A 27,654-nucleotide genomic window follows, 5' to 3' on the forward strand; every position below is an offset into this window, starting at 1 on the left:
TTCAGGGACTACTGTTGGCTGTGCTACTGGCTTATCAGAACACTGGCCGTACTAGCATACCCTGTTAAGACGATCATTTGCAGACTTGCTAGCTGTAGCTTTCAAGTACTGTTTCTGATCAGGCTTCACTTGTTGAACTCTATTGCCCCAACTAGGTGGTAGCCACTGGCAAGACAATCAGCCAGCACTACCACTGTCATCTCTCCTGCCCTACCGTCTGCACAGGTACAGGTCAATTTTTTTGTGTGCCTTCTACCTATGTGGACACCACTGCTTTTTAGGAGTGTTCATACTCCAGGATTAAGTTGTGAATGTTATAGTAATTTGTGACATTTGCCTGCTTTATTTCCTCATCGATTGTCCTTGGTGTCGAAATACTGTGTTGCTATACTGGCTGAAAAATGGGGTGTGGAAGGTCAACAGTAACTACTTTAAATGATGTAGCAAACAAATGCACATTTGCATTTCACAGTTCTTTACTTTCACTGTTCACCCCCCCCCCCCCCCCCCCAGTAATACACAGTTATATGGCCAGTTCACTATTGGTTAACTTTGATAAGCCTCGTTAATAGGTTGCATGCAAACATCAACACATTGCTACAATAGTCTACTGTTGAATATCTACGAACAGTAAAAACCTCACTACACAGTTCACAGTTCTTGCAGAATAATATGGTACGTATTGAACAGACACTGTCATTGTTTTAACACACAGCCTATTTGTGTTACACTTATTTCATAGTTAAATTGATGCACTGTTGTTGATCTAAGCATTACAGGTTTCTCATATGAAACTAGGCCGCGCACTGACTGACTCAGGACCAAAACTTGGCCTTTTATATATCATCCCAATAATAGGCACTGAAACTACACTCCTGGAAATTGAAATAAGAACACCGTGAATTCATTGTCCCAGGAAGGGGAAACTTTATTGACACATTCCTGGGGTCAGATACATCACATGATCACACTGACAGAACCACAGGCACATAGACACAGGCAACAGAGCATGCACAATGTCGGCACTAGTACAGTGTATATCCACCTTTCGCAGCAATGCAGGCTGCTATTCTCCCATGGAGACGATCGTAGAGATGCTGGATGTAGTCCTGTGGAACGGCTTGCCATGCCATTTCCACCTGGCGCCTCAGTTGGACCAGCGTTCGTGCTGGACGTGCAGACCGTGTGAGACGACGCTTCATCCAGTCCCAAACATGCTCAATGGGGGACAGATCCAGAAATCTTGCTGGCCAGGGTAGTTGACTTACACCTTCTAGAGCACGTTGGGTGGCACGGGATACATGCGGACGTGCATTGTCCTGTTGGAACAGCAAGTTCCCTTGCCGGTCTAGGAATGGTAGAACGATGGGTTCGATGACGGTTTGGATGTACCGTGCACTATTCAGTGTCCCCTCGACGATCACCAGTGGTGTACGGCCAGTGTAGGAGATCGCTCCCCACACCATGATGCCGGGTGTTGGCCCTGTGTGCCTCGGTCGTATGCAGTCCTGATTGTGGCGCTCACCTGCACGGCGCCAAACACGCATACAACCATCATTGGCACCAAGGCAGAAGCGACTCTCATCGCTGAAGACGACACGTCTCCATTCGTCCCTCCATTCACGCCTGTCGCGACACCACTGGAGGCGGGCTGCACGATGTTGGGGCGTGAGCGGAAGACGGCCTAACGGTGTGCGGGACCGTAGCCCAGCTTCATGGAGACGGTTGCGAATGGTCCTCGCCGATACCCCAGGAGCAACAGTGTCCCTAATTTGCTGGGAAGTGGCGGTGCGGTCCCCTACAGCACTGCGTAGGATCCTACGGTCTTGGCGTGCATCCATGCATCACTGCGGTCCGGTCCCAGGTCGACGGGCACGTGCACCTTCCGCCGACCACTGGTGACAACATCGATGTACTGTGGAGACCTCACGCCCCACGTGTTGAGCAATTCGGCGGTACGTCCACCCGGCCTCCCGCATGCCCACTATACGCCCTCGCTCAAAGTCCGTTAACTGCACATACGGTTCACGTCCACGCTGTCGCAGCATGCTACCAGTGTTAAAGACTGCGATGGAGCTCCGTATGCCACGGCAAACTGGCTGACATTGCCGGCGGCGGTGCACAAATGCTGCGCAGCTAGCGCCATTCGACGACCAACACCACGGTTCCTGGTGTGTCCGCTGTGCCGTGCGTGTGATCATTGCTTGTACAGCCCTCTCGCAGTGTCCGGAGCAAGTATGGTGGGTCTGACACACCGGTGTCAATGTGTTCTTTTTTCCATTTCCAGGAGTGTATACAATGGTCAATGTTTACGTTGCAAAAATTACAATTGAAATGTACTTCATTCAGTTAACTGAATATATAGATAAATTCCATCTATTTAACAGTTTCTTCTAGTAGAAGGGTTAAGCCACATTATTTGTTTAAATCATGAAATTAACACATATAGTTACACAAACATTACTTCTGACAAAACTGGTAATTACTTTGGAATTAATTAAGGGCTGGCTTTGCTAACATGTTTTCGAATAGAGCCAAATAAATACTTAAAGAATGCTACTACTTGTCCCCCCAAATATTTATAATTATTATAGAATTTATAAGCCAACAATAGAATTTAAGTTATGCAACAATTACTGATTTCACCCTATAACAAAAGTATTAACTAGGAATAGTCGAAATAGATTAGGAAATTGATGACATACACAAAACTATATCTGCTGTTATATTCTTTAAAACTGAGGGCCAACCTTTCTCTTTTATGAAAATGCAGTTTATACTCATGTATGTTAATATTAATTAGTCAAAAATGAAAAGTTAATTTTAAGGAGGCAGATGGCAAAACAAGAGAGGAAGTAAAAAGGTCTCAGCTTGCTTCGTCATATTAGCCCCTCATTGGATTGATCAGATAGATATTGCAAATATGTAGCTGGGCAATTCAATGACAACAAGTGACCCCAGACAGTGGGTTAAACATTCTACACACAAAAGGATACTACATAACAGATCTCTTCATTGAAAACTGCAGTAAATATGTTTTTCAAATTCCTACTTATATGAACTGGCCATATGAAAATCCCCATACCAAATATTTACTTACAGTGTATTGTACAATGTCAAAAAATATCTACAAATTATATTTTTAATAAAAATTAAGTATCTTCATAATAAGTGATGTCCTTTTTGTGTAAACAAGGATTACATTCTTATATATATATATATATATATATATATATATATATATATATATATATATATATATATATATATATATACCTTAGGGGGAAAAAAGGACAGGTATACACTCGCACACACACACATATCCATCCACACGTACAAGACACAAGCAGACATTTTTTCCCCCTAAGGTAAGTCTTTCCGCTCCCGGGATTGGAATGACTCCTTACCCTCTCCCTTAAAACCCATATCCTTTTGTCTTTCCTTCTCCTTCCCTCTTTCCTGACGAGGCAACCGTTGGTTGCGAAAGCTAGATTTTGTGTGTATGTTTGTGTTTGTTTGTGTGTCTATCGACCTGCCAGCGCTTTTGTTTGGTAAGTCTCATCATCTTTCTTTTTAAATATATTTTTCCCACGTGGAATGTTTCCCTCTATATATATATATATATATATATATATATATATATATATATATATATCTAAAAACAAAGATGATGTGACTTACCAAATGAAAGTGCTGGCAGGTCGACAGACACACAAACGAACACAAACATACACACAAAATTCAAGCTTTCGCAACCAACGGTTGCCTCGTCAGGAAAGAGGGAAGGAGAAGGAAAGACAAAACCCACATCCCCCCCCCACCCCCCCCCCCCCGACGAGGCAACCGTTGGCCGCGAAAGCCTGGACCCTGCGTGCATGCCTGTGCCCGCCCGTGTGTCCGTCGACCCGCCAGCACCCCCACCCGGCAAGCCACACCATCCCCGTTTTTAAATATATTTTTCCTTCGTGGAATGTTTCCTTCTATTATAACTATATATATATATATATATATATATATATATATATATATATATATCCAAAAACAAAGATGATGCGACCCACCAAATGAAAGCGCTGGCAGGTCGACAGACACACAAACAAACACAAACACACACACAAAATTCAAGCCCTCGCAACAAACTGCCGCCCCATCAGGAAAGAGGGAAGGAGAGGGAAAGACGAAAGGATGTGGGTTTTAAGGGAGAGGGTAAGGAGTCATTCCAGTCCCGGGAGCGGAAAGACTTACCTTAGGGGGAAAAAAGGACGGGTACACACTCGCGCGCGCGCGCACACACACACACACACACACACACACACACACACATATCCATCCACACATATACAGACACAAGCAGACATATTTAAAGACAAAGAGTTTGGGCAGAGATGTCAGTCGAGGCAGAAGTGCAGAGGCAAAGATGTTGTTGAATGACAGGTGAGGTATGAGTGGCGGCAACTTGAAATTAGCGGAGATTGAGGCCTGGTGGATAACGGGAAGAGAGGATATATTGAAGAGCAAGTTCCCATCTCCGGAGTTTGGATAGGTTGGTGTTAGTAGGAAGTATCCAGATAACCCGGACGGTGTAACACTGCGCCAAGATGTGCTGGTCGTGCACCAAGGCATGTTTAGCCACAGGGTGATCCTCATTACCAACAAACACTGTCTGCCTGTGTCCATTCATGCGAATGGACAGTTTGTTGCTGGTCATTCCCACATAGAATGCATCACAGTGTAGGCAGGTCAGTTGGTAGATCACGTGGGTGCTTTCACACGTGGCTCTGCCTTTGATTGTGTACACCTTCCGGGTTACAGGACTGGAGTAGGTGGTGGTGGGAGGGTGCATGGGACAGGTTTTACACCGGGGGCGGTTACAAGGGTAGGAGCCAGAGGGTAGGGAAGGTGGTTTGGGGATTTCATCTGCTAATTTCAAGTTGCCGCCACTCATACCTCACCTGTCATTCAACAACATCTTTGCCTCTGCACTTCTGCCTCAACTGACATCTCTGTCCAAACTATTTGCCTCTGTATATGTCTGCTTGTGTCTTTATATGTGTGGATGGATATGTGTGTGTGCGAGTGTATACCCGTCCTTTTTTCCCCCTAAGGTAAGTCTTTCCGCTCCTGGGATTGGAATGACTCCTTACCCTCTCCCTTAAAACCCAAATCCTTTCGTCTTTCCCTCTCCTTCCCTCTTTCCTGATGAAGCAACCGTTGGTTGCGAAAGCTAGAATTTTGTGTGTATGTTTGTGTTTGTTTGTGTGTCTATCGACGTGCCAGCGCTTTCGTTTGGTAAGTCACATCATCTTTGTTTTTAGATATATATGATGAGACTTACCAAACAAAAGCGCTGGCAGGTCGATAGACACATAAACAAACACAAACATACACACAAAATTCAAGCTTTCGCAACAAACAGTTGCTCGCACACACAGGTATACACTCGCACACACAACCATATCCAACCGCACATACACAGACATTTCCTTGTAACCGGGGATGAGACTTGGATCCACTACTTCAAATCAGAGGCTAAGGAACAATCAAAACAATGGTGTCATTCCAGTTCTCCAAATGTCAAGAAGTTCAAGCAAACACTGTCAGCGGGGAAAGTTATGGCTTCAGTATTCTAGGATAAGAAAGGCATTCTGCTGGTCGACTACCTGGAAAGAGGTACAACAATCAATGTGGTTAGGTGCTGCAAGACACTGACAAAGCTACACTGGGCTATACAGAACAAAAGGAAGGGTCAGATGACAAAGGGAGTTCGATTGCACCATGACAATGCCCGCCCTCACATCACCCATACCACGATAGATCTCATCACCAAATTTGGGTGGGAAATCATCGACCATCCTCCACACAGTTCTTAATTGGCTCCCAGTGACTACTATTTGTTCCCTAACTTCAAACAATACTTCAGGGGCAGAATGAAATTCTCAAGCAATGAAGAGCTGAAGGCAGCTGTCCATTCCTTCATGCATGAGTCGGTGGAAGAGTGGTACAATGCAAGTATGAAAAAGTTTTTGGAGCATCTCCAAAAATGCTCTAGCAATAAAGACCTCTTATTCTGCCTTTTTCCCCACTTTCCCCACAGTAATCATATGGACGACAAAATATGGGATCAACTTTCTGAAACCACTTATAGTGTTGTATAGGTTAAGGCCCCAGATATCACACTATGCAACAACAATTAATTGAATAAATGTGATAACAACAGTTGTTTCTATAAAGATTTTTAAAAAATTGACATGTGACAGGACTCTTACCCACTATCTTCAGCATGCCAGCCAACTAACTTAACCACAATGTTATTAGATTTAACCCTCGCGTGGGCATGCCAATTTCCATAACGCAAATGGGTGCATGGCATACTTTATGCACAAGTAAAGAACTGCTGTCTTTATGTTACGAAGGTAAAATGCATGAGCAAAAGCACAGTGTAATCTTAGTTTAATCAAACAATGATAAAATAAATGTTCCATTGCCATGTTACCACAGTAACTATCTGCTGGGAGCATTAAACAGCGTAGTTGCATCAGATCTCAGCCAAATACTTATCTGATTACTAATTATCTTGTACACAACTGCCTTATTGTGGGATTGTGTTGTTAGCTTGGAATGTGGTCATTTTCTTGCACAGATCATGAATTTTTTCTCACCTGGCTCGCTGTTTATAAAATATTGCTACTGTTCAATTGGCCATATGACAATATAGCTTGTCACTGTCTTATCTGAAGCAATAAAGAAGGAGTAGATATGGGCTCACAATTGTAAAACAGCAATGAAACTGTAAAAGACAATGTTCATTGTGTACTTTACATACAGTCAAACCCACTTAAGATTCAATAACTGAAGTTGTCATTGCAGCTTTTGTTTTTGTTATCCTCAATGACCAGAGACAGTGGTCATGTGTGTGTTGGTTGTGCTTTTGTGAATATGTGTGTTGTCTAATTTAAAAGAATGTTTACCAGTCTTTTTATTGCATCTGTAATGACTCAAAATCTCCTCTGTGGTGAGTAATAATCTATCCTTTTTATAATATTGTCACTAGGAAGAAAGAGATTTTTCTAATGTGTAACACTAGCCCCAATCAAAATTTTAAAATGCGGAAAAGTAGTGTTACCAGGAACAAAGCAAGGACAATTTGAAATGTCATTATGGATGAAATGAATAAGCTTGGCATAGCAAATGACACTGTTTGATAAAAATGACGCTGTTTGATATGAAATTCAAATCACTGGCTACTATGTTCAATGAATTATTCCTAACAGTAGCTGAAAACAATATAGTTCATCCTTAAAACTTACTTAGATATGTAGTGCATATGCCACCATGAAAAGATCAATTTGTCAAGTCATCAATTAGAGAGGTCAAAAAAACCACTAGTCACTAAAAATCGATAAATCTTGTGACTTAATGTTATCTCACCCAAAGTACTAAAATCACGTGCTGATTTGGCAGTGTCAGCCTTGAGTTACTGGAGAGACAAGGTGTATTTCCCAAAAGACTGAAGTATGATGTAGCAACACCAATTTGCAAAAAGAGGAGGTAAGTGGGTGACTTATCATTATAGGCCAATCTCCCTCTTTGCTCTTCTGAGAAAATTTTTGAGAAAGTAGCTTACCACAGAACAGTGAACCATGTTTTCAAGAATTGTCTCTTAAAAACAGCTCTGTTTGGCTCCTGTATATGCTTCACTACTGAAAATGCCACATATGATCTCATGAACTCAATGCTAGTATAACTAAACAACAGAAATTACCCTATTGGCATTTTCTTTTACATTTTAAGGCTTTTGTTGATGTAGATCATAAATTTGATTAGGGAATCTAAAATGTGTTGTCATTAAAGGTATTCCCCTTGCATGGACGGACTCATATCTTAATAACAGAAAACAGGGGGTCATGTCAGCAAGTGATATACTTACCCCCACCCCATCCAGTCGCCACTCCCATCATGCACTGGTGCTGCTGCTCACAGTGTGGTTTCAGTTGTTTCAGTTACCTGAAACTGCGGTCATGTGTGTGAGTTACCTTTGCACGTGTGTGGGGGGGGGGGGGAGGGGGGGGGGAGGAGGGCACACGTATGTCTGTCTATTGTTGACAAAGGCTTTAACGGCCGAAAGCTATAATTGTGATATTCTTTTTGTTGTGCCTACCTGTGACTCAGCACCCCACTATATGGTGAATAGCAACTTTCCTTCTCATAATATTATTAATGATACACTTGTCCCACTCTTGTTCTTGGTCTATATAAATAATTTACCTGAGACATTGGAGGAGTCTTCAAAAATTGTAACGTTTGTCGACGATGTGTGTATATTTATAAATGGCTCAAAAACATCCATAGTAAACACATCCTGGAGAATAATGGAACTTGCTTACAACTGGATCACAGCCAACTGTAGCTAATGTGAAAAACATTTCAACCACAGAAGCATGCAGTAATAATATTGTGTAAAGTTGTCAATCAAACATCTTGCGGAAGCCTCTTTGTGGAACAAGGGGTCCTTAATGTTTCATTCATGTATATTTCATATCATTCAGGACATAGTATTCGATTTCTATAAGAAAGACACAAAGAGCACATATAACTCAGAAAACTCATCACAAGAAAACATTAAAATCTTGACACATACGTCAGATGGCTTATGCTATAATCAATTTGAGGTACATCAAAAGCAGCTATCAAGCTTAGTTTATCAGAAATGATCTGGACTTTATATTAAGAAATTATGACAGGGATCCATGCTTGCACTATCTTTTCATCTTATTAAGGAATCCTTACTTTAAAGACACAAAACATAAAGAAATTCGTATTCACACGACAAGTCCTGCATAACCAGTTTCTTTTTCTTCTTTTTCAGCTGGGGAATGCCAACACTGCATTTAATGTCACTAATATACATTTTTTACACTGAAATTGTTTTTAATCTCTTGTGTGTGGGTAGAAAACAGTTAAATTAAGGTAGGCTTTTATCAATAGCCTCATATTCCTGTGCCAGCATGTTGTGAAGTCCGATTAATGGCCGGGCTTACTCAGCATGGTAATATGGTTATTAAAAGGTGCTGTACTTGATTCATATCATCCTAGACTAAATTTTTTCCACTAACAGAAGCCAAATAAGCTACCCTGGGTTAGGTGCCACTACATACGTATCACATTCTGACATACAAATTATACATGAAAACTCAGGTAAATGTTGTCATTCACATTTGATTTATTCTCAGAAGGTCTAACTGTGTACAAATAACCTCCTCTTATATAAACAGATACTGTTAAAAATATTCTCCATGGGAGACTTTGTGTAAGTCTAGGTACTGTAATTTATTAAAGATTGTTTTATAGCCCATGATTTGTTTTAAACCTATGGTAGAAACAGATGTAAGACTGTAACTAAATAAAACAGTTCTGACACAACTTTACAAATATTCTAAAAATTAAATCAGAAAATAATTTTATAATCTATCATTTATATTCATCTACATATGAAAGAAAATACCATACCTAATGAATAATCTCCAGTACATACAAGTTCATTGATAGCAGTAATCTGAATATGTTTTCAAAATACTTGATATCCACAAATAAATAACATAATTGTGTCTTCACATATAGTTTTAAGGTGGATTTACATTTTCCACTTACTGTTTCAGTCATTGTTGATTTTAATACTGAGAAATGTATCACATAAACAAATCTCTCAATGAAGTATTGCCTTTTTGTCAAGTAACTACTTTGTACATTGCCGCAGGATTCTAACTTAATAACAACTTTATTTCTCAAAATATATTATTTAATTACACAGTGAAAGTACTGTTATTTTATGTATAATGAATGGATTTCACATTATATAATAATTACAGACAACAGAACTTGAGCATACGTTTGCTTTTTAAGAATAAAATATTGCAGCAGTAGTATTTATACAGAGTTATCACAGTTACTGACAATTTTTTACAATATTACAGTATTCACAGTCATCCCATATAAAATAATGTCCAGGAATTAACTGTGTAAATGATATAAGAAAACTCAAATCATGAAGTATTCAGCTGACAAGCCACTTTGGCATGTGACTAGGAGCCAAACATCACATCTAGAATCTTCATGAACTTCTTCTTGGGGAATTAGTAAGCAGTACCTTGCCTGCTCTTTCCCCCGCACTGTACAGCACAAGCTTTTCAGACTGGTAATTGGTAACCATTTCTTCAATGGAGTCAAAGCTCTGAAAACAAGAGGAAAATCTAAATATATTTAATCTAAGAAAAATTACCCAAAATTCCAATATAAATACATTTTTATGTGACCAATACTGCTTACTCGGTGGAACCAACAACATGACACCACATTATGTACTAAAATCATTAAATACTTTGACAAGACAATAGCAAGCTTAGATTCAAAGACAGAGGCATATTAAGTACACAAAACAATGATAAAAAGAGGACAGGTAAATATATGTAGCAGTGAAGGGAGCAATATCAAATAATATCTAAAAGCAGAAAAAAGTACTTTGGGAAAATACAAACAAAGAAAGCAAGTGCAACAAGATCTAGTTTCAAATTCTATGGTGCCAATATTTATTTCTGTCAAAGCACAAAAAAGAGGAACCCCTTTTAGGATAGGCATATCTTTTTCGAGGTTGAAACAAATTTATTTTATAGAACCAGCTTCTGAGTAGCACCAGTGATTGTAAATGCATGTGTATGTTATTTATAGTTTTGTACATATGTTTTAAAGTAAACTGATAAACTTTACCATACTGTCAGCTGCACCAAAATTTACAAAGCATTAAAGCTTGATCTTTTATCATATCATATGATGGGGAACCCAAAAAAAATGGGAAATTTGTCATAATGTCTTTATTCTTTAATATTTTTGCACCAAATTTTGATCTCCTTCAAAATATTCTCCATTGACCACAATGCACTTCTTCAAACGATCCTTCCATTGCTCAAAACATTTTTTAAATTCACTTATCAGGATGTTCTTTACACTTTCCAGTGATTTTTGTTTTACCTCCTCCACAGTGGCAAAATGCTTTCCTTTCACGTCCCTTTTGAGTCTGGAGAACAAAAAGAAATTATAGGGGCTGGTTCTGGTGAGTAGAGGAGGGCGGCGGCTAATTGGTGTCATGCCGTTTTTGGTCAAAAACTGCTTTATGGAGAAGGCGGCGTGGGCCGGCGTATTGTCAGGATGGAAGCACCAGTTGCTTGTGTACTAAAGATCTGCCTTTTTCTTCTGGATACTCTCCTTCAGTCTTTTCAAAACCACCAAGTAGGACTCCTGGTTGACAGTCTGACCCAGGGGAATGACCTCTGCATGCTCAGCACCTCTGCAATCGAAGAAACAAATGAGCATTGTCTTGATGTTTCACTTCACTTGGCGAGCTTTTCTGGAATGAGGAGAGCCACTTGTCTTTCACTGGCTTGACTGCTGCTTTGTTTCAGGGTTGTACCCTTAGAACCACAACTGATCACCAGTAATCACCTTGGAAAAAAATTCAGGGTTCTCTTTGAGCTGATTTTGAAGCTCAAAACATGCTTGAAGTCGACACTCCCTTGCTTGTCTGTGGGAAGATGAGGGACAAATTTGGCTGCAACCCTTCTGATGTGCAAATCTTTGGAATAAACCCTCTGAATTGAACTCCATGATATTCCATACATTTCACAGAGTTGATAAATGGTTTGGTGACAGTCTTCATGAATGAGGGTATTGATTTTGTTGACATTTTTGGAACTTCTTGATGATGAAAGGCATCCTGAACAGGGTTGGTCTTAGTCTTCAATTGACATTTCTCCATTTTTAAAATGTTAAAACCACTCGTAGACTCTGGTTTTTGTTAGGACAGCACCCCCATAAGCAGTCTGGAGAGTTACTACAGCTTCCGCGGCCGATTTCCCCAACAGGAAACAAAATTTCACAGCCACACATTGCTCTCGACAATCTGCCACCATGTTTTCGCCAAAATCTAAAAAGTTGTTTTACTAAAATATCTGTCATGGGCAAACTAATGCACTCACAGTGACACAACTTTGCACACTGACTAAGGTGGCAGACCCTTCTCTCTCACAGACAAGGCTATAAACTGACAGTACCACTCATTCATACATTACAACTTCAATCTGCTTGCACTTCTATTTATAGAGTGAACCTCTCACCAAGAAGTCCATTTTACGCTGTTGTGAAACTTTCTGGCAGATTAAAATTATGTTGCTTCTCATGTCTTTCCATCTTCAACAAGAAAAAGTAATGTGCATTCAAGCCAAACCATTGAATTGCAATATTAAGAACAATATGTTGCAGGATTATGAGATGGGAAGGAAACCTGAAACTGACTGCATCACCAGACATACATATGAAACATGAGAGCTTTGAATGAATATATACTGCAGCAAAATTAGACTGGACACCAGCATATATTAAAGTTGTACTGACAGTAAACCTATTTTGTGGGTTTCTGAATATTAAGGTATTAATTTTATCATACAGTAATCCATTTGATGCACTGAGAATCATAAAGGCTTAAAGCACATGGCTGTCAATTGTGAGAGTGTAGCATTCATTCATCTACTGAAATCTGTTGATCTTATGGTGAGCCAGGTTTATCTGTGCTATAGGCCTACATTGTATTTATGAAAATTGACAAAAAGCTGCATCACTGGTTTCTCAACTTTCATGTGCAGTGTAAAGATGAACTATGTTGAATCTCTTTTAAATGCTGTGAGGATGGGTCATGAGTCGTGCTTGGGTAGCTTGCTCAGCAGAGCACTTGCCCATGAAAGGGAAAGGTCTCAAGTTTGAATCTCAGTCTGGCATACAGTTTTAATCTGCCAGGAAGTTTCATATCAGCACCCAGCCCACTGCAGAGTGAAAACCTTATTCTGGGAACAGAAAAGTAAATTACCAGGAAAAGTTAGCTGCAAAGGAACTAGGGCATCTGTGATCTGATTGAGAGAGTGACACAATCAAATAAGCGTCACTACAAGCAAATATTTAACAAGGAAGTGTACAGTTAGCACAAGTGTGGGTGCAGCATAAAAATATCTGATTTTCAGTTCAGAAGTAAATTTGTGAACAAATACATCTGTTAGGGATCTTGTACATTTGTCCCAAAAAATGGAAAAGCATGAAAACTCTCATTTCACACAAAAATGCAAAATGGAGAGTTGCTGAAGCTTACACATTATTTATTTGTTGCCCTAAACTGTACTTAATTATATATAAAACAACAAAATTCCACAAAAAATTCTTTCATTAGATAAGTTATTCATCTTATTATTATTATTATTATTATTATTATTATTATCACTGTTGTTATTATTGGCAGTGGCTGTCGATGTATAAACTTGTTGATAAGCATAATTGTTGTGCTATTAATTTCATGCTCTCAAATTATCAGAATCTAAAAATTTATGAATACCCAAAACGTATACTCACAAGACGCCACTGATATTAATGCATCAAATGAATTCCCAATTTCTGCGAAACAAAGGCTTTTTATAAAAAAAGAATCTAATATTAAACTACTTATTGGTCTTCACATGACCAGGAAAATTCCACAAGTTTCCATATTAGCAACATTGCTTTCTCTTGTGCATATTAATGAAGTTTAATTAATGACATTAATAGATGCTAAGTTTGTTTTGTTTGCAAATGACACAAATAATGTGGTAAATAAAAAGGATTATGAAACTTCCTAATAAAAAGGATTGTTACCGAAATTTCCATGGGCATACATAAATGGTCAATTCACTGTCATCAAACTTAAAAATGCCAGTCTGCAATACGTAACATGCAGGAAATTTCCATACAGCATTAGTGTAAAATGTGAGACATGCAAATAGAGTAGGTTGACAGCATTAAAGTTTTAGTATTAAGATTTGGCAACAAAAATTGTTGGAAAAATATGCCACAGAACTGATGAACTGTCTAAACAAAATTTTAATTGCAGTGCAGATGTTGATGATAATGTATAAATGAAAAAGCTGGCATAATTTATTTACTTTTATTCTACATTGCCTTGTAGCATTATATTCTCTTCAAACCAAGTTATAATTTTTGAGTACAAATGTGTACATTTCAAATCAACAAAAACAATCAATTTTTTAAAATATAATGTAAGTGTATAGATGAAAAATCTACTCACCAAGGAGCAGTTGGAGAGCAATCATATAACAGGTATTAAAGTTTCCAAGTTTTCAGAGCCAATGGCTCCTTCTTCTGGTAGAAAAGTTGAAGGGAAAGGAAGAAGGGTGAAGGAAAAGGAAGGTTTAGGAAAAGAGGTAGAGTTTGGAAAAGTCACCCAGAATCCCGAGTCAAGGAAGACTTAACAAATCGGATGAGAAGGAAAGACCATCCCTCTGGTAAGTCTCCCCTGACCCTGGGTTCTGGGTGACTTTTTCAAACTCTACCCCTTTTTCTAAACCTCACCTGTCCTTTTCCTTCACTCCTCTTACTTCCTCCTCAGCTTTCTGTCAGAAGAAGGAACACCTGGTCCCAAAAGCTTGCAAACTTTAATACCTTTTATAAGTGTGTTCACCTGCCACTGCTTGGTGAGTAGATTTTTACTGATCCATTTACATTACAACTTATGCTATGAATTATACATGGTGTGAATTCAAGAAAATTCCTAGTTTGTTTAAATACCTGGATATACTAATTAATTTTTTTCAGTATATTTATCCCTCTATGGAACTTTTCAGAAGTAATATATGTGTATTACTATCTCGTACTATGGGTCCACAGCTTTTACACATTTTTTGAACGATGTTATGTTTCTTTAGCTTTTATTGACATTATTTTACTATACAATTTAGGTAGTTGTGCCTTTTTCAAGCATCTACCAGGTATAGAAGTAAGAAACTGGAATTTCCCTATATATTGTGCTAGCCGTCAGTGTAGAGCCCATGAAACTGCATCTGCAGCACCATCTGCATCCTGTAATGGTTGACGATGAATGTTAACACACAGAAACCCAAGTTCCATACATCGGTATCTGTTTCAAACCCATAAACATGTCGACTTTTGTGCCTATGAACTACAGTTTGCAGACAGAATTGGTTTTTTGTTGTCATTTGAAGAAAACTGCTGCAATATCGCATCAAATGCTGCTCAAGGCTTTTGGTGAACATGCTCTTGTGAAAACACAGTGTTTTGAATGGTTCAAAAAATTCAAAAGTGGTGATTTTGACATGAGAAATGATGATCATGGGAAACCACTGAAGAAGTTTGGAAACAATGAATTGCTGGCCTTATTGGATGAAGATGATACTGAAACTCAACAGGAACTCATGGAACAATTGAATGTGATGCAGAAAGCCATTTCTCTTTGGCTGAAAGCTATGGGAAAAGTGTAGAAAGTGGGAAAATGGCTTCCACATGAACTGAATGAAAGACAGCAAGCAGATCAAAAAACCACTTGTGAAATGCTGCTTGCCAGATACAAAAAAAAGTTGTTTCTACATCAAATAGTGACAGGTGATGAAAACTGGATATATTTTGAGAATTCTAAGCATCACAAATCGTGGGAGAATCCAGGCAAACTTCAACATCCACAGCAAGACCAAATTGCTTTGGAAAGAAGACAATGCTCTGTGTTTAGTGGGATCAGAAGGCTGTCATCTATTATGAGCTGCTAAAACCTGGTGAAACTGTTAACACTGATTGCAACCAACAGCAAATAATTGATTTAAATTGAGCATTATGTAAAAAATGACCAGAACATGCAAAAAGGCAACACACAGTCTTATTGCTCCATGATAATGCCCCATCACACACAGCAAAATGGGTCATGGAAACAATCGAGGCATTCAGTTGGGAAATACTACAGCATGCAGCTTATTCTCTAGACTTGGCTCCATCTGATTATCATCTATTTGCATCACTGGGACACATTCTCAGTGAATAATAGTTCAATTCATATTAAAATTTACAAAAATGACTCACTGACTGGTTCTCTTCAAAGGAAGAACTGTTTTTATGGCATGACATTCATAGCCTGCCAGAGATGTGGGAGAAATTTATAAATAGCAATGGATGTTATTTTGGATAAAATATTGTTTATCAGTTTCAAAATACAGACATGTAATTATTGCAACCAAATTGCAGTTTCATACTTCTACACCTGGTACTAGACATAATACAATGTATTGACAACAATGTGATGTGGGATTAACAGTCTATACAGCCCAAGTTTGCAGTTTGCTGACGTGCATACATTCAAAATATTTTTGACATGCATGTTGATATTGGGCAAAAATAACAATGTAATTGTTATAACTTCACGTTGAACAAATATATTTCAAGGAAGATGCAATACATGAAGGTCAAAGATCAAGTAAACAGAGTAAGACGTGTGTGCACTTTAACAGTCAAATCATAACTGAATCTAAGTCTAGCGGCCGCTGACTAGCTGGCCGCTTAGGTGGCGCTGCTGCTGCATGGCTGGCAGACAGCGCCGCATGTAGAGGATGCGCATAACTGCGCGGAGGCTCTTTGAAAGATCGGCGAGTCACAACAGTAATATATACACATGTCAAAGAAGTATTGCTAAATGGGTGCTCTTTGATATGCATGCATATTATGTTGTAATCTCTACCCAATCTGCAGGTCAGGAATCTTCTAATTGTATGAATGTCAACAAACTGCAAAATTGGTTTATGTACTGTTAGTCCCATATTACACTGTTCTTAGTACATTGTAGTATGTTTTGTAGATGCTTGAAAATGGCAAAAATGCTGAAATTGCAAGAGTAAAATTAAAACAACAACAGCTAAAAGCAACTTGGCATCATTTAATATGTGAGTGTCTTTGATACCAACACCTTAGTACAAAAAATCAATACTAGGAATAAGAACAATCTTCAAAATGAGTAAAAGTCACTGGAATTGGTCCAAAAAGGTCTCCATTATTGAGAAATACATATACTCAATGATCTTCCAGCAGTCATAAAACATTTTGCTTTCAATAAACTATAGTTTAAGAGAAGATTATGGGATTCATTGATGATAAACACCTTCTACTGCACTGAAAAATTGTATATGCATATCCTATTACATAATCACATAATGTGAGTTCATGCAGAAATTGACTTACACTTATCTTCAGTGCAGTAATGTTATCTGTGTAAGAAAGCATTATAAAGTATTTTCTTTTGATGACACATGACTACAATAGTTTAAAATAATCTGATGCACTTAAATGGATATATATTTACATATTTGTGATACACGAATATTTTATATTATTTTATAAACAAATAAATTGGTAAGAGGTTTCTGGTACATTTCACACACTTGTTGGCCATATCACTTACGATCTGTTCACAGACTATTAGCATTTTATTTCTTTTGTAAACCGGTATGATGTATTTTTGTTTTTCCAACATGTTTTACATCCATGTGGATTCTTCACTATGAGTCTGTGAGACTAGAAGTGTTCTTCAGTTAATCTTATGTAATCAAAAATTAAGAGAGGGATGAATGATTGTGCATTAAAGAACGGTATTTATTTCCCTCATTCTATTCATATTCCTTCATTATACAAAAGTACAGAAAGTGGCTTATTTTCCCACCAGCAGCAGGATGAGAGACAATTACAAAAGCTATCAGATCCACTAACTTTTGGAAAACCATGGTTAAATCTACTGACAAACAAAAAAGAAAAGAGCTGGGGCAACATGACTTGATATGGATTACGCTGAAATATTATCAAGAATGTAGGGGCAATGGATACACAGCATTGCTATACAACAAAGAGATCAACAAATGACAGTCACATTATTCTCTGATAAGTAATACATGTACCCCTTGCAAACTTCTGTTGAGTGATACATGTTGCAGCAGAAAAGGAAAACATAACTTTTTTAAATGATTATATACACAACTCCCCCCATGAACCATGGACCCTGCCTTTGGTTGGGAGGCTTGCGTGCCTCAGCGATACAGATAGCGGTACCGTAGGTGCAACCACAACGGAGGGGTATCTGTTGAGAGGCCAGACAAACGTTTGGTTCCTGAAGAGGGGCAGCAGCCTTTTTAGTAGCTGCAGGGGCAACAGTCTGGATGATTGACTGATCTGGCTTGTAACATAACCAAAACGGCCTTGCTGTGCTGGTACTGCAACCAGCTGAAAGCAAGGGGAAACTAAGGCCGTAATTTTTCCTGAGGGCATGCAGCTTTACTGTATGGTTAAATGATGATGGCATCCTCTTGGGTAAAATATTCCGGAGGTAAAATAGGTGGGGACTACTGAGGAGGACGTCGTTATCAGGAGAAAGAAAACTGGCGTTCTACGGATCGGAGCGTGGAATGTCAGATCCCTTAATCGGGCAGGTAGGTCAGAAAATTTAAAAAGGGAAATGGATAGTTTAAAGTTAGATATAGTGGGAATTAGTGAAGTTCGGTGGCAGGAGGAACAAGACTTTTGGTCAGACGCATACAGGGTTATAAATACAAAATCAAATAGGGGTAATGCAGGAATAGGTTTAATAATGAATAAAAAAAATAGGAGTGCAGGTAAGTTACTACAAACAGCATAGTGAACGCATTATTGTGGCCAAGACAGACACGAAGCCCACGTCTACCACAGTAGTACAAGTTTATATGCCAACTAGCTCTGCAGATGATGAAGAAATTGAAGAAACGTATGATGAAATAAAAGAAATTATTCAGATAGTGAAGGGAGACGAAAATTTAATAGTCATGGTAACTGGAATTCGATAGTAGGAAAAGGGAGAGAAGGAAACATAGTAGGTGAATATGGATTGGGGCTAAGAAATGAAAGAGGAAACCACCTGGTAGAATTTTGCACAGAGCACAACTTAATCATAGCTAACACTTGGTTCAAGAATCATAAAAGAAGGTTGTATACATGGAAGAAGCCTGGAGATACTGACAGGTTTCAGATAGATTATATATTGCTAAGACAGAGATTTAGGAAACAGGTTTTAAATTGTAAGATATTTCCAGGGGCAGATGTGGACTCTGACCACAGTCTATTGGTTATGAACTGTAGATTAAAACTGAAGAAACTGCAAAAAGGTGGGAATTTAAGGAGATGGGACCTGGATAAACTGAAAGAACCAGAGGTTGTACAGAGTTTCAAGGAGAGCATAAGGGAACAATTGACAGGAATGGGGGAAAGAAATAAAGCAGAAGAAGAATGGGTAGCTTTGAGGGATGAAGTAGTGAAGGCAGCAGAGGATAAAGTAGGTAAAAAGCGAGGGCTGCTAGAAATCCTTGGGTAACAGAAGAAATATTGATGAAAGGAGAAAATATAAAAATGCAGTAAATGAAGCAGGCAAAAAGGAATACAAAAGTCTCAAAAATGAGATCGACAGGAAGTGCAAAATGGCTAAGCAGGGATGGCTAGAGGGCAAATGTAAGGATGTAGAAGCTTGTCTCACCAGGGGTAAGATAGATACTGCCTATAGGAAGATCAAAGAGACCTTTGGAGAAAAGAGAACCACTTGCATAAATATCAAGAGCTCAGGTGGAAACCCAGTTCTAAGCAAAGAAGGGAAAGCGGAAAGGTGTGAGGATAATATTATGGAAATGGAAGAGGATGTAGATGAAGATGAAATGGGAGATATGATACTGTGTGAAGAGTTTGACAGAGCACTGAAAGACCTGAGTCGAAAGAAGGCCCCGATAGTATACAACATTCCATTAGGACTACTGACAGCCTTGGGAGAGCCAGTCCTGACAAAACTCTACCATCTGATGAGCAAGATATATGAGACAGGCGAAATACCCTTAGACTTCAAGAACAATATAATAATTCCAATCCCAAGGAAAGCAGTTGTTGACAGATGTGAAAATTACTGAACTTTCAGTTTAATAAGTGACGGCTGCAAAATACTAACGCAAATTCTTTACAGACGAATGGAAAAACTAGTAGAAGCTGACCTCGGGGAAGATCAGTTTGGATTCCATAGAAATATTGGAACACGTGAGGCAATACTGACCCTACGACTTATCTTAGAAGAAAGATTAAGGAAAGACAAACCTTTGTTTCTAGCATTTGTAGACTTAGAGAAAGCTTTTGACAATGTTGACTGGAATACTCTCTTCCAAATTCTGAAGGTGGCAGGGGTAAAATACAGGAAGCGAATGGCTATTTACAATTTGTACAGAAACCAGATGGCAGTTATAAGGGTCGAGGGACACGGAAGGGAAGCAGTGGTTGGGAAGGGAGTGAGACAGGGTTGTAGCCTCTCCCCGATGTTATTCAATCTGTATATTGAGCAAGCAGTGAAGGAAACAAAAGAAAAATTCGGAGTAGGTATTAAAATCCATGGAGAAGAAATAAAAACTATGAGGCTTGCCGATGACATTGTAATTCTGTCAGAGACAGCAAAGGACTTGGAAGAGCAGTTGAACGGAATGGATAGTGTCTTGAAAGGAGGATATAAGATGAACATCAACAAAAGCAAAACGAGGATAATGGAATGTAGTCAAATTAAGTCGGGTGATGCTGAGGGAATTAGATTGTGAAGGAAACAAAAGAAAAATTCGGAGTAGGTATTAAAATCCATGGAGAAGAAATAAAAACTATGAGGCTTGCCGATGACATTGTAATTCTGTCAGAGACAGCAAAGGACTTGGAAGAGCAGTTGAACGGAATGGATAGTGTCTTGAAAGGAGGATATAAGATGAACATCAACAAAAGCAAAACGAGGATAATGGAATGTAGTCAAATTAAGTCGGGTGATGCTGAGGGAATTAGATTAGGAAATGAAACACTTAAAGTAGCAAAGGAGTTTTGCTATTTGGGGAGCAAAATAACTGATGATGGTTGAAGTAAAGAGGATATAAAAAGTAGACTGGCAATTGCAAGGAAAGCGTTTCTGAAGAAGAGAAATTTGTTAACACAGAGTCATTTCTGAAAGTATTTGTATGGAGTGTAGCCATGTATGGAAGTGAAACATGGACGATAAATAGTTTGGACAAGAAGAGAATAGAAGCTTTTGAAATGTGGTGCTACAGAAGAATGCTGAAGATTAGATGGGTAGATCACATAACTAATGAGGAGGTATTGAATAGGATTGGGGCAAAGAGAAATTTGTGGCACAACTTGACTAGAAGAAGGGATCAGATGGTAGGACATGTTCTGAGGCATCAAGGGATCACCAATTTAGTATTGGAGGGCAGCATGGAGGGTAAAAATCATAGAGGGAGACCAAGAGATGAATACACTAAGCAGATTCAGAAGGATGTAGGTTGCAGTAGGTACTGGGAGATGAAGAATCTTGCACAGGATAGAGTAGCATGGAGAGCTGCATCAAACCAGTCTCAGGACTGAAGACCGCAACAACAACAACAACAACAACAACATATACACAATTTTCCTTCGTCCGAATCCTGTATCCACATAGTTTAAAATCAGGTGGCTGAGAGTACCAATCAGTATTACATTGTAAAAGTATCAGAGAAATGGGAAGCAGTTTTCTAAAGCAATGGGAGTACAAGGCTAATCTTCCCAGCATGAGGAAATCTGAGATGATCATTAGAAATTTATCCTATTTCCTCTCCATAAACAGGCAGTGATTCTAATCACTAACTACAGAAGCAGTGTCATTAGATGATAAAATAGGTGATGCAACTGATATTAAGATGTTCTTAATACTTTAAGAGTCACTCAATCTAGAGTACACAAAACACACACACACACACTGTGCCAGCTGGATGCACAATGCAAAGAGTGCAGTTCAGCATGTGGAATAGGTTGATGTGAGGTTAAGCTGGCTGGGAGGGTCAGAGGGAGAGAGAGTGGCAGGAGGCAGGAAGGTGGTTGGGGGTTAGTAGTTAGCAGCTTGGAGGGAGACAGGCTAAGATCAGTGTCCAATGATTCAACACTGAATGAAATTAAGCTCAATGAGAAGCTCGGATAGGCAGGTACTACAGATTTTAAAATATCACAAGATTCTCAAAAAGTACAGTGAAAAATAATGGTAGTATATTGCATCAGAATATCAGGGGATTAAAAAACAAAGCAGATGAACTTATTTTATGTTTAGAAGATTTAGAAACTGAGGGTGGAATACATCCATTATGCCTGTCTGAACATTGTATAGTCACAGATATGGAAAAGGTAAATGTAGTAGGATATAAGCTGTCAGCACATCTAGGTAGAGACAGTATGGAGAGAGGAAGAGTTGCCATATACATTAAAATTTATGATAGTGCCATATATGTTAAAATTTATCATAGTGTGAAAAATTTAGAAACTAAAAATTTTTGTGTAGAGCAACATACAGCACCATGTGCATGTGAGCTTTAACTAAATAATGGTACTTCTATATTTGTAGCTGTGTATAGATCCTCACTGGGAAATTTTCAGTTATTTTTGTAGAACGTAGATTCTTTGTTGTGCTGTCTGTCAGACTGAGGGACGGAAGTTATTGTTTGTGGTGATTTCAATGCAGATTTTCTGAAAGAGTCCAATAGAAAGCTTGAATTCAAAGTATTATTTGGTTCTTTCAATTTGACATCAGTTACTGATTTTTCTACTTGGGTGGTACAGGAAACTAGGACACTGATAGGTAACATTTCTATAGACCATGATAAATTTAATGAAATAAAAACTTTTCCTGATAACAGTGGTCGGTCTGACCTTGATGCACAGCTAGTTACAGTATATGACACATACCTGCATACAATAATGCAAAACAGTCCTCCACAATAGGGCATTCAATTAACAATTTAACAACTGCAAATTTTAGGGAAAGCTTGCAAAACTTAGACTGGGGTCAGGTGTACAGAGAACCTGATGTTAATTTCATAATACCTTTGAGAGTATATTTGAAAACAGTTTCCCTAAGAAAACAGTGCAACACAATTGTAAGAAAGCATGTGTAAAGCCAAGGCTTACTGAAGAGATAAAAATATCTTGTAAACAGAAAAGGGAAATGTATCTCACAGCCAGAAGGAGTAATCATCCAGAAACTGCCAAACATTATAAAATCTATTGCACTGTGTTAAGAAAAATAATTAAAAAGTCCAGAAGTATGTACATTATATCTGATATTAGTACCTCTGATAAGAAAATTAAATCAATTTGGGATGTTGTTAAAAGGGGAACAGAGGGCACAGGAAGACTGTATTTCTATCAAACTCGATGAAAAGATTATTAACAAAAATTCAGAAGTAGAAAATATGTTTAATAATCATTTTCAAGTGTTGTAGCAAAAATAGGATGCAGCTATTCATTAGAAAACACCAGGCTTTATATGGAAGAAGCAATACCTATGCAACTTGATAAAACTGCAATTCAATCCACCTTTCCTACTGAAATTAAGAAAATAATAAATTCATTCAAAAGTAAAAGCTCGCATGGAACTGATGGCATTTCAAGAGAGTGTTACAAGTTTGTTCACAGCAGATAAGTAGGATTCTCAGCCACATATGTAGTAGCTCACTGAAACAGGGCATTTTTTAACAGATTGACTGAAATATGCTAGCACTCAACTATTGCATAAAATGGAGATAGGTCTGATGCAATAACTATCAACCAATCTCATTTCTGACATCTTTATCTAAAATTCTTGAAAAAGTTATGTATTCAAGATTAGCTTCACATATTTGTAAAAATGAAGCATTAACAAAATGTCAGTTTGCTTCTCAGAAAGACGTTTCTACAGAAGATGTTATTTATGCTTTTGCTGATCAAATATTAAATGCTCTGAATAACCAAGCATTACCCATTGGGATATTTTGTGATCTCTCAAAGGCTTTTGACTGTATAACTCATGAAATTCTTCTAGATAAGTGTAAGTATTGCAATACGAGTAGGACAGTGCACCACATTTTAATTCATATTTAACTGGAAGAATGCAGAAGGTTGGACTTAACAGTAAAGACAGTATGCAAAAATCAGCAGAGTCCTCTAACTGGGGAGGTATCAAGAATGGTGTCCCATGGGGTTCAGTCTTTTGGTCCCCTGTTGTTCTCAATATATATTAATAGCTTGCCACTCTGTATCCATGAAGATGCAACATTAGTTCCATTTTCTTATGGTAAAAGTATAGTAACACACCTAACAATCAAGAATTAGCTGAAGAAATTGTAAATAACATCTTTCAGAAAATTAAGTGGTTCTCTGTGAATGGACTCTCACTAAATTTTAAGAAAACTCACTATATACAATTCCTTACAATAAATGGCATAACACCATTGATAAATATAGACTTTAAACAGAAGTCTGTTGCTAAGGGAGAATATTCCAAATTTCTGGGTGTGTGCATTGATGAGAATTTGAACTGGAAGAAACACATTGATCAAATGCTGAAATAGTTAGGTTCAGCTACTTATGCTGTTAGAGTTATTGCAAAGTTTGGTGATACACATATCAGTAAATTAGCCTATTATGCCTATTTTCATTCACTGCTTTCACATGGCACCATATTTTGGGGCAATTCATCATTAAGATACAAAGTATTCATTGCACAAAAGAGTGTAATCAGAATGATAGATGGAGCTCACCCAAGATCACCTTGCAGATGTTTATTTAAGGAACATGGGATATTCATAGTACCTTTGCAATACAGATATTCACTTATGAAATTTTTATTAATAACTCATTCCAATTCAAAGACAATAGCAATCTGCATAGTTACAAAACTAGAAGAATGGGTGATCTTCACTATTCTGGGATAAGTCTGACTTTGGCATGGAAAGGGGCGAATTGTGCTGACACAAAAATCTTTGATCATTTGCCAAATAGCATTAAAAGTCTGACAGATAGCCAACCAACATTTAAAAACAAATCAAAAGAATTTCTGAATGACAGCTCCATCTACTCAATAGATGAATTTTTAGATATGAAAAAGAAACTGAAAAAAAGAGGGAGAGTTATACATATGTATATAATTGTCTTGTGTGTTGAAAACTTGTGTTATACTGACATGTTCCACATCATTAGAAAATATTGTATTCATGATCTATGGAACAAGTATTAATCTAAAATAATTTAATGTAAAAATCAGTTTGCAGGTTAGGACTGCAGGACGGAGGGATGGTATGTGCACAGTCTAGATGTGTGATGCACAGGTGTCAGACCAAGTAGGAGCTGTGCACTATGAAGGTGACGTGGAGAGGAGAATTAGGAGACAGTACGACAACCTGAATTTACATTTATGACGTGTTATTTGTGAAAAATAGAATAGTGGGCATTTTCCTAGGAGTTCTGAAACACATGGCAGTGGAAAGGAAAAGAACAAACAAATCTGATAGTCCATTAAGGAGTGCCTGTCAAAATTTTCAACCTGATTAAAGCTCTAGGACTGACATATAGCTTCTCCACTTTAATGTTGCAAACAGTTGAAAATTACTAGATTACTAGTGCCAGAATGTCCTCTCTCTCTTGCTCAGGCTCAATTCTGTGTGACTTTGTGTAGCTCACTAATGCTAATAACATGCAAAAAAATGGCACACTTTTCTAATTAAAAGGGTCCCCTAAAACATATATCAACTGTGTGTCCAGACCCTCAACAGATCTCTATGAAATTGATACAAATGCAAAAGTGCATAAAGTTGCTGGAAAGCATTTTGGCACATGATGAAATGTACAGTTTGTTGCAAAACTTCACCAATGACCATTATAAATTGTAAAAGCTGTACTTGAGTGGAAAAAGCAGCTATCCCCAACTAGTTTGACAGACAACTCACTAGATCTTTCTTGCCTTGGTACAATATAGTTTGTTTCGTGTAATTTCCTAATTTAACAAATAAGAACAACACATTAACCTAAAGTTTCTTGTAGAGGAAAGTGTAGGACATATGGCCCCCTACACATAGTGGGGCTTATATATTTTATTTAATACCAACCTGTTCATTTATTTTCTCAGTCCCAAGAGCATATTTTCCATCTTTTCTATGTCTGATACAAATGTTGAAAATACGGTTTTTGTACCACAGAGTCAGTGTTAAAGGGTTTGATGTCTGAGTTGATGGCCTTACAACAAAACATCCATCCTCACCTAAAAGGAATAGAAGTTCATCAATTAAAATCAACATTTATGACAATAATCATAAGACTATGAGTGTATTCTTGTCACAATTTTGATGCGTAAGTACGGATACAAAGTACCAAAAAATGATTTGTTATCCCTTCTCTATAACACCAACTTCAATTGTAAATTTATACCATATTAGTACTATTTGTGTTGTGATTTTAAATACAAAGGAGAAATGCCAAAATTCATTTATAATTCAAAGACTCCAAAGTAGGCATATTGTCATGAATGTTTCAAACTGACTGAGAGTAACCATGAGAAATAGCACCCGAAAAGACAAAACTCCTGTTTCTGCCAAAATTGCTACAATTACTACAGTGTTTTCTTCTTTCTTTGTACAAAACTCACAGAGTACAAAAATGTAATACAGTACTCACTGCAATTACATAGGACTACAGCTAACCTGCAACAGCGCTCATTTGGAATTTCAGAATCATTAGGAGAAAATAGTCAACACTAATTCAGAGGAAGAAAGCAGAATTTAGAAAAGAGGGAACAAACACAGGCTCAGTCATGAGGCAAATCAAGATTTTATGGTCATTACTCATTCAGGCACACATTATATTCCATAACTTCCATTAAGAAAGAGAGCCTTCAACAGCTGCTTCCATGAGAGTTATCTGGAAAGTAGCCTCCACTGGACTATAAATAAAATACTGTATAGTTAAAGGAAATCTGTTAGGGGAATCTTAAAATTATACTTTTGTATTACTTCTGTATCTAATCATTATTCAGATTTTGGCGTTTATAATATGTCTTAACAAGTTGACAAATTCCTTCTGCATAAAATTTGGCCAGCCTGTAACAGCATCTTGAAGTTCTTCATTGGAGTCAGTATGTTGGGAGCCAAGTCTGGGCTGTGTGGTAGATGTTCAAAAATGTCTGCATTTGCAGGACAGAATGTGGTAAGCACTGTCAGGAAAACCACAACACTGGCAGTCAAGAGATAGCTTTATTAGTTTTGCAATAGTTCTCCTCAGTTTTAGTGTTAATAATGGGACAGTTTTTGGTTGAAGCTAAACATTACTAATGAGGGCAGTGTAATACAAAGGATTATTAATCTTTGCATAAGCAATGGTGAACATAGCAGAACAATAGCAATACTTTCTAAACTCAGTGGTAAATTAGGTCTACAGTGAGTTGTTGATAAAGTAAAACTGCAAATAAGACCCATGCTCAATCAGTTTCAAAATGACTGCCTTAAGTTCAAAAATGGTGACATACTGGATAGAAGCAACAAGATAACTCACTGTCAATCAATATAATTCTGAGGTAGTAGTCGCAATGTGTAATAATGTTTGGGGACACTCGATGGATATGAAGGAAGTATCATGAATAAAGCCAAAGCTTTATAAAAGATGCACAGTCACTCTGTGAATGAATTACTAAGAACTTCAGGTTATAAGAAGCATTTGTGAATATTTTAATCTTGATATAAGACACAAAAATGCTACTTAACTTCCTAGAGTGGTATTAACCACATATCAAAAATATGGAAAGGATAGATTGCTACTCATCACATAGAGGAGGTGTGAAGTTGGTAGACAGGCAGAACGAAAAAGAATACTGAAATATTTAAACTTTTGGATTATGTCCTTCCTCAGAAGTAGAACTCAGACACATTCACACAACAC

General features: G+C 38.0%; 1 protein-coding gene across 1 annotated transcript in view; it reads right to left on the bottom strand.

The window, feature by feature from the left end:
- Window positions 1–9,198: 9,198 nt before the first annotated feature.
- LOC126176507 (uncharacterized) overlaps window positions 9,199–27,654 on the bottom strand; it is a 403,754-nt gene continuing 385,298 nt past the window's right edge. The window contains exons 19-20 of the mRNA XM_049923663.1: window positions 25,833–25,984; window positions 9,199–10,228 (exon numbers count right to left, since the gene is read on the bottom strand). Coding sequence (XP_049779620.1) covers window positions 10,109–10,228; window positions 25,833–25,984 — 272 coding nt within the window. The 3' untranslated portion in view covers window positions 9,199–10,108. The remainder of the gene's footprint in view (window positions 10,229–25,832; window positions 25,985–27,654) is intronic.

Source organism: Schistocerca cancellata, chromosome 3 (assembly GCF_023864275.1).
Source record: "Schistocerca cancellata isolate TAMUIC-IGC-003103 chromosome 3, iqSchCanc2.1, whole genome shotgun sequence".
In the NCBI taxonomy this organism is placed as follows: Eukaryota; Metazoa; Arthropoda; class Insecta; order Orthoptera; family Acrididae; genus Schistocerca; species Schistocerca cancellata.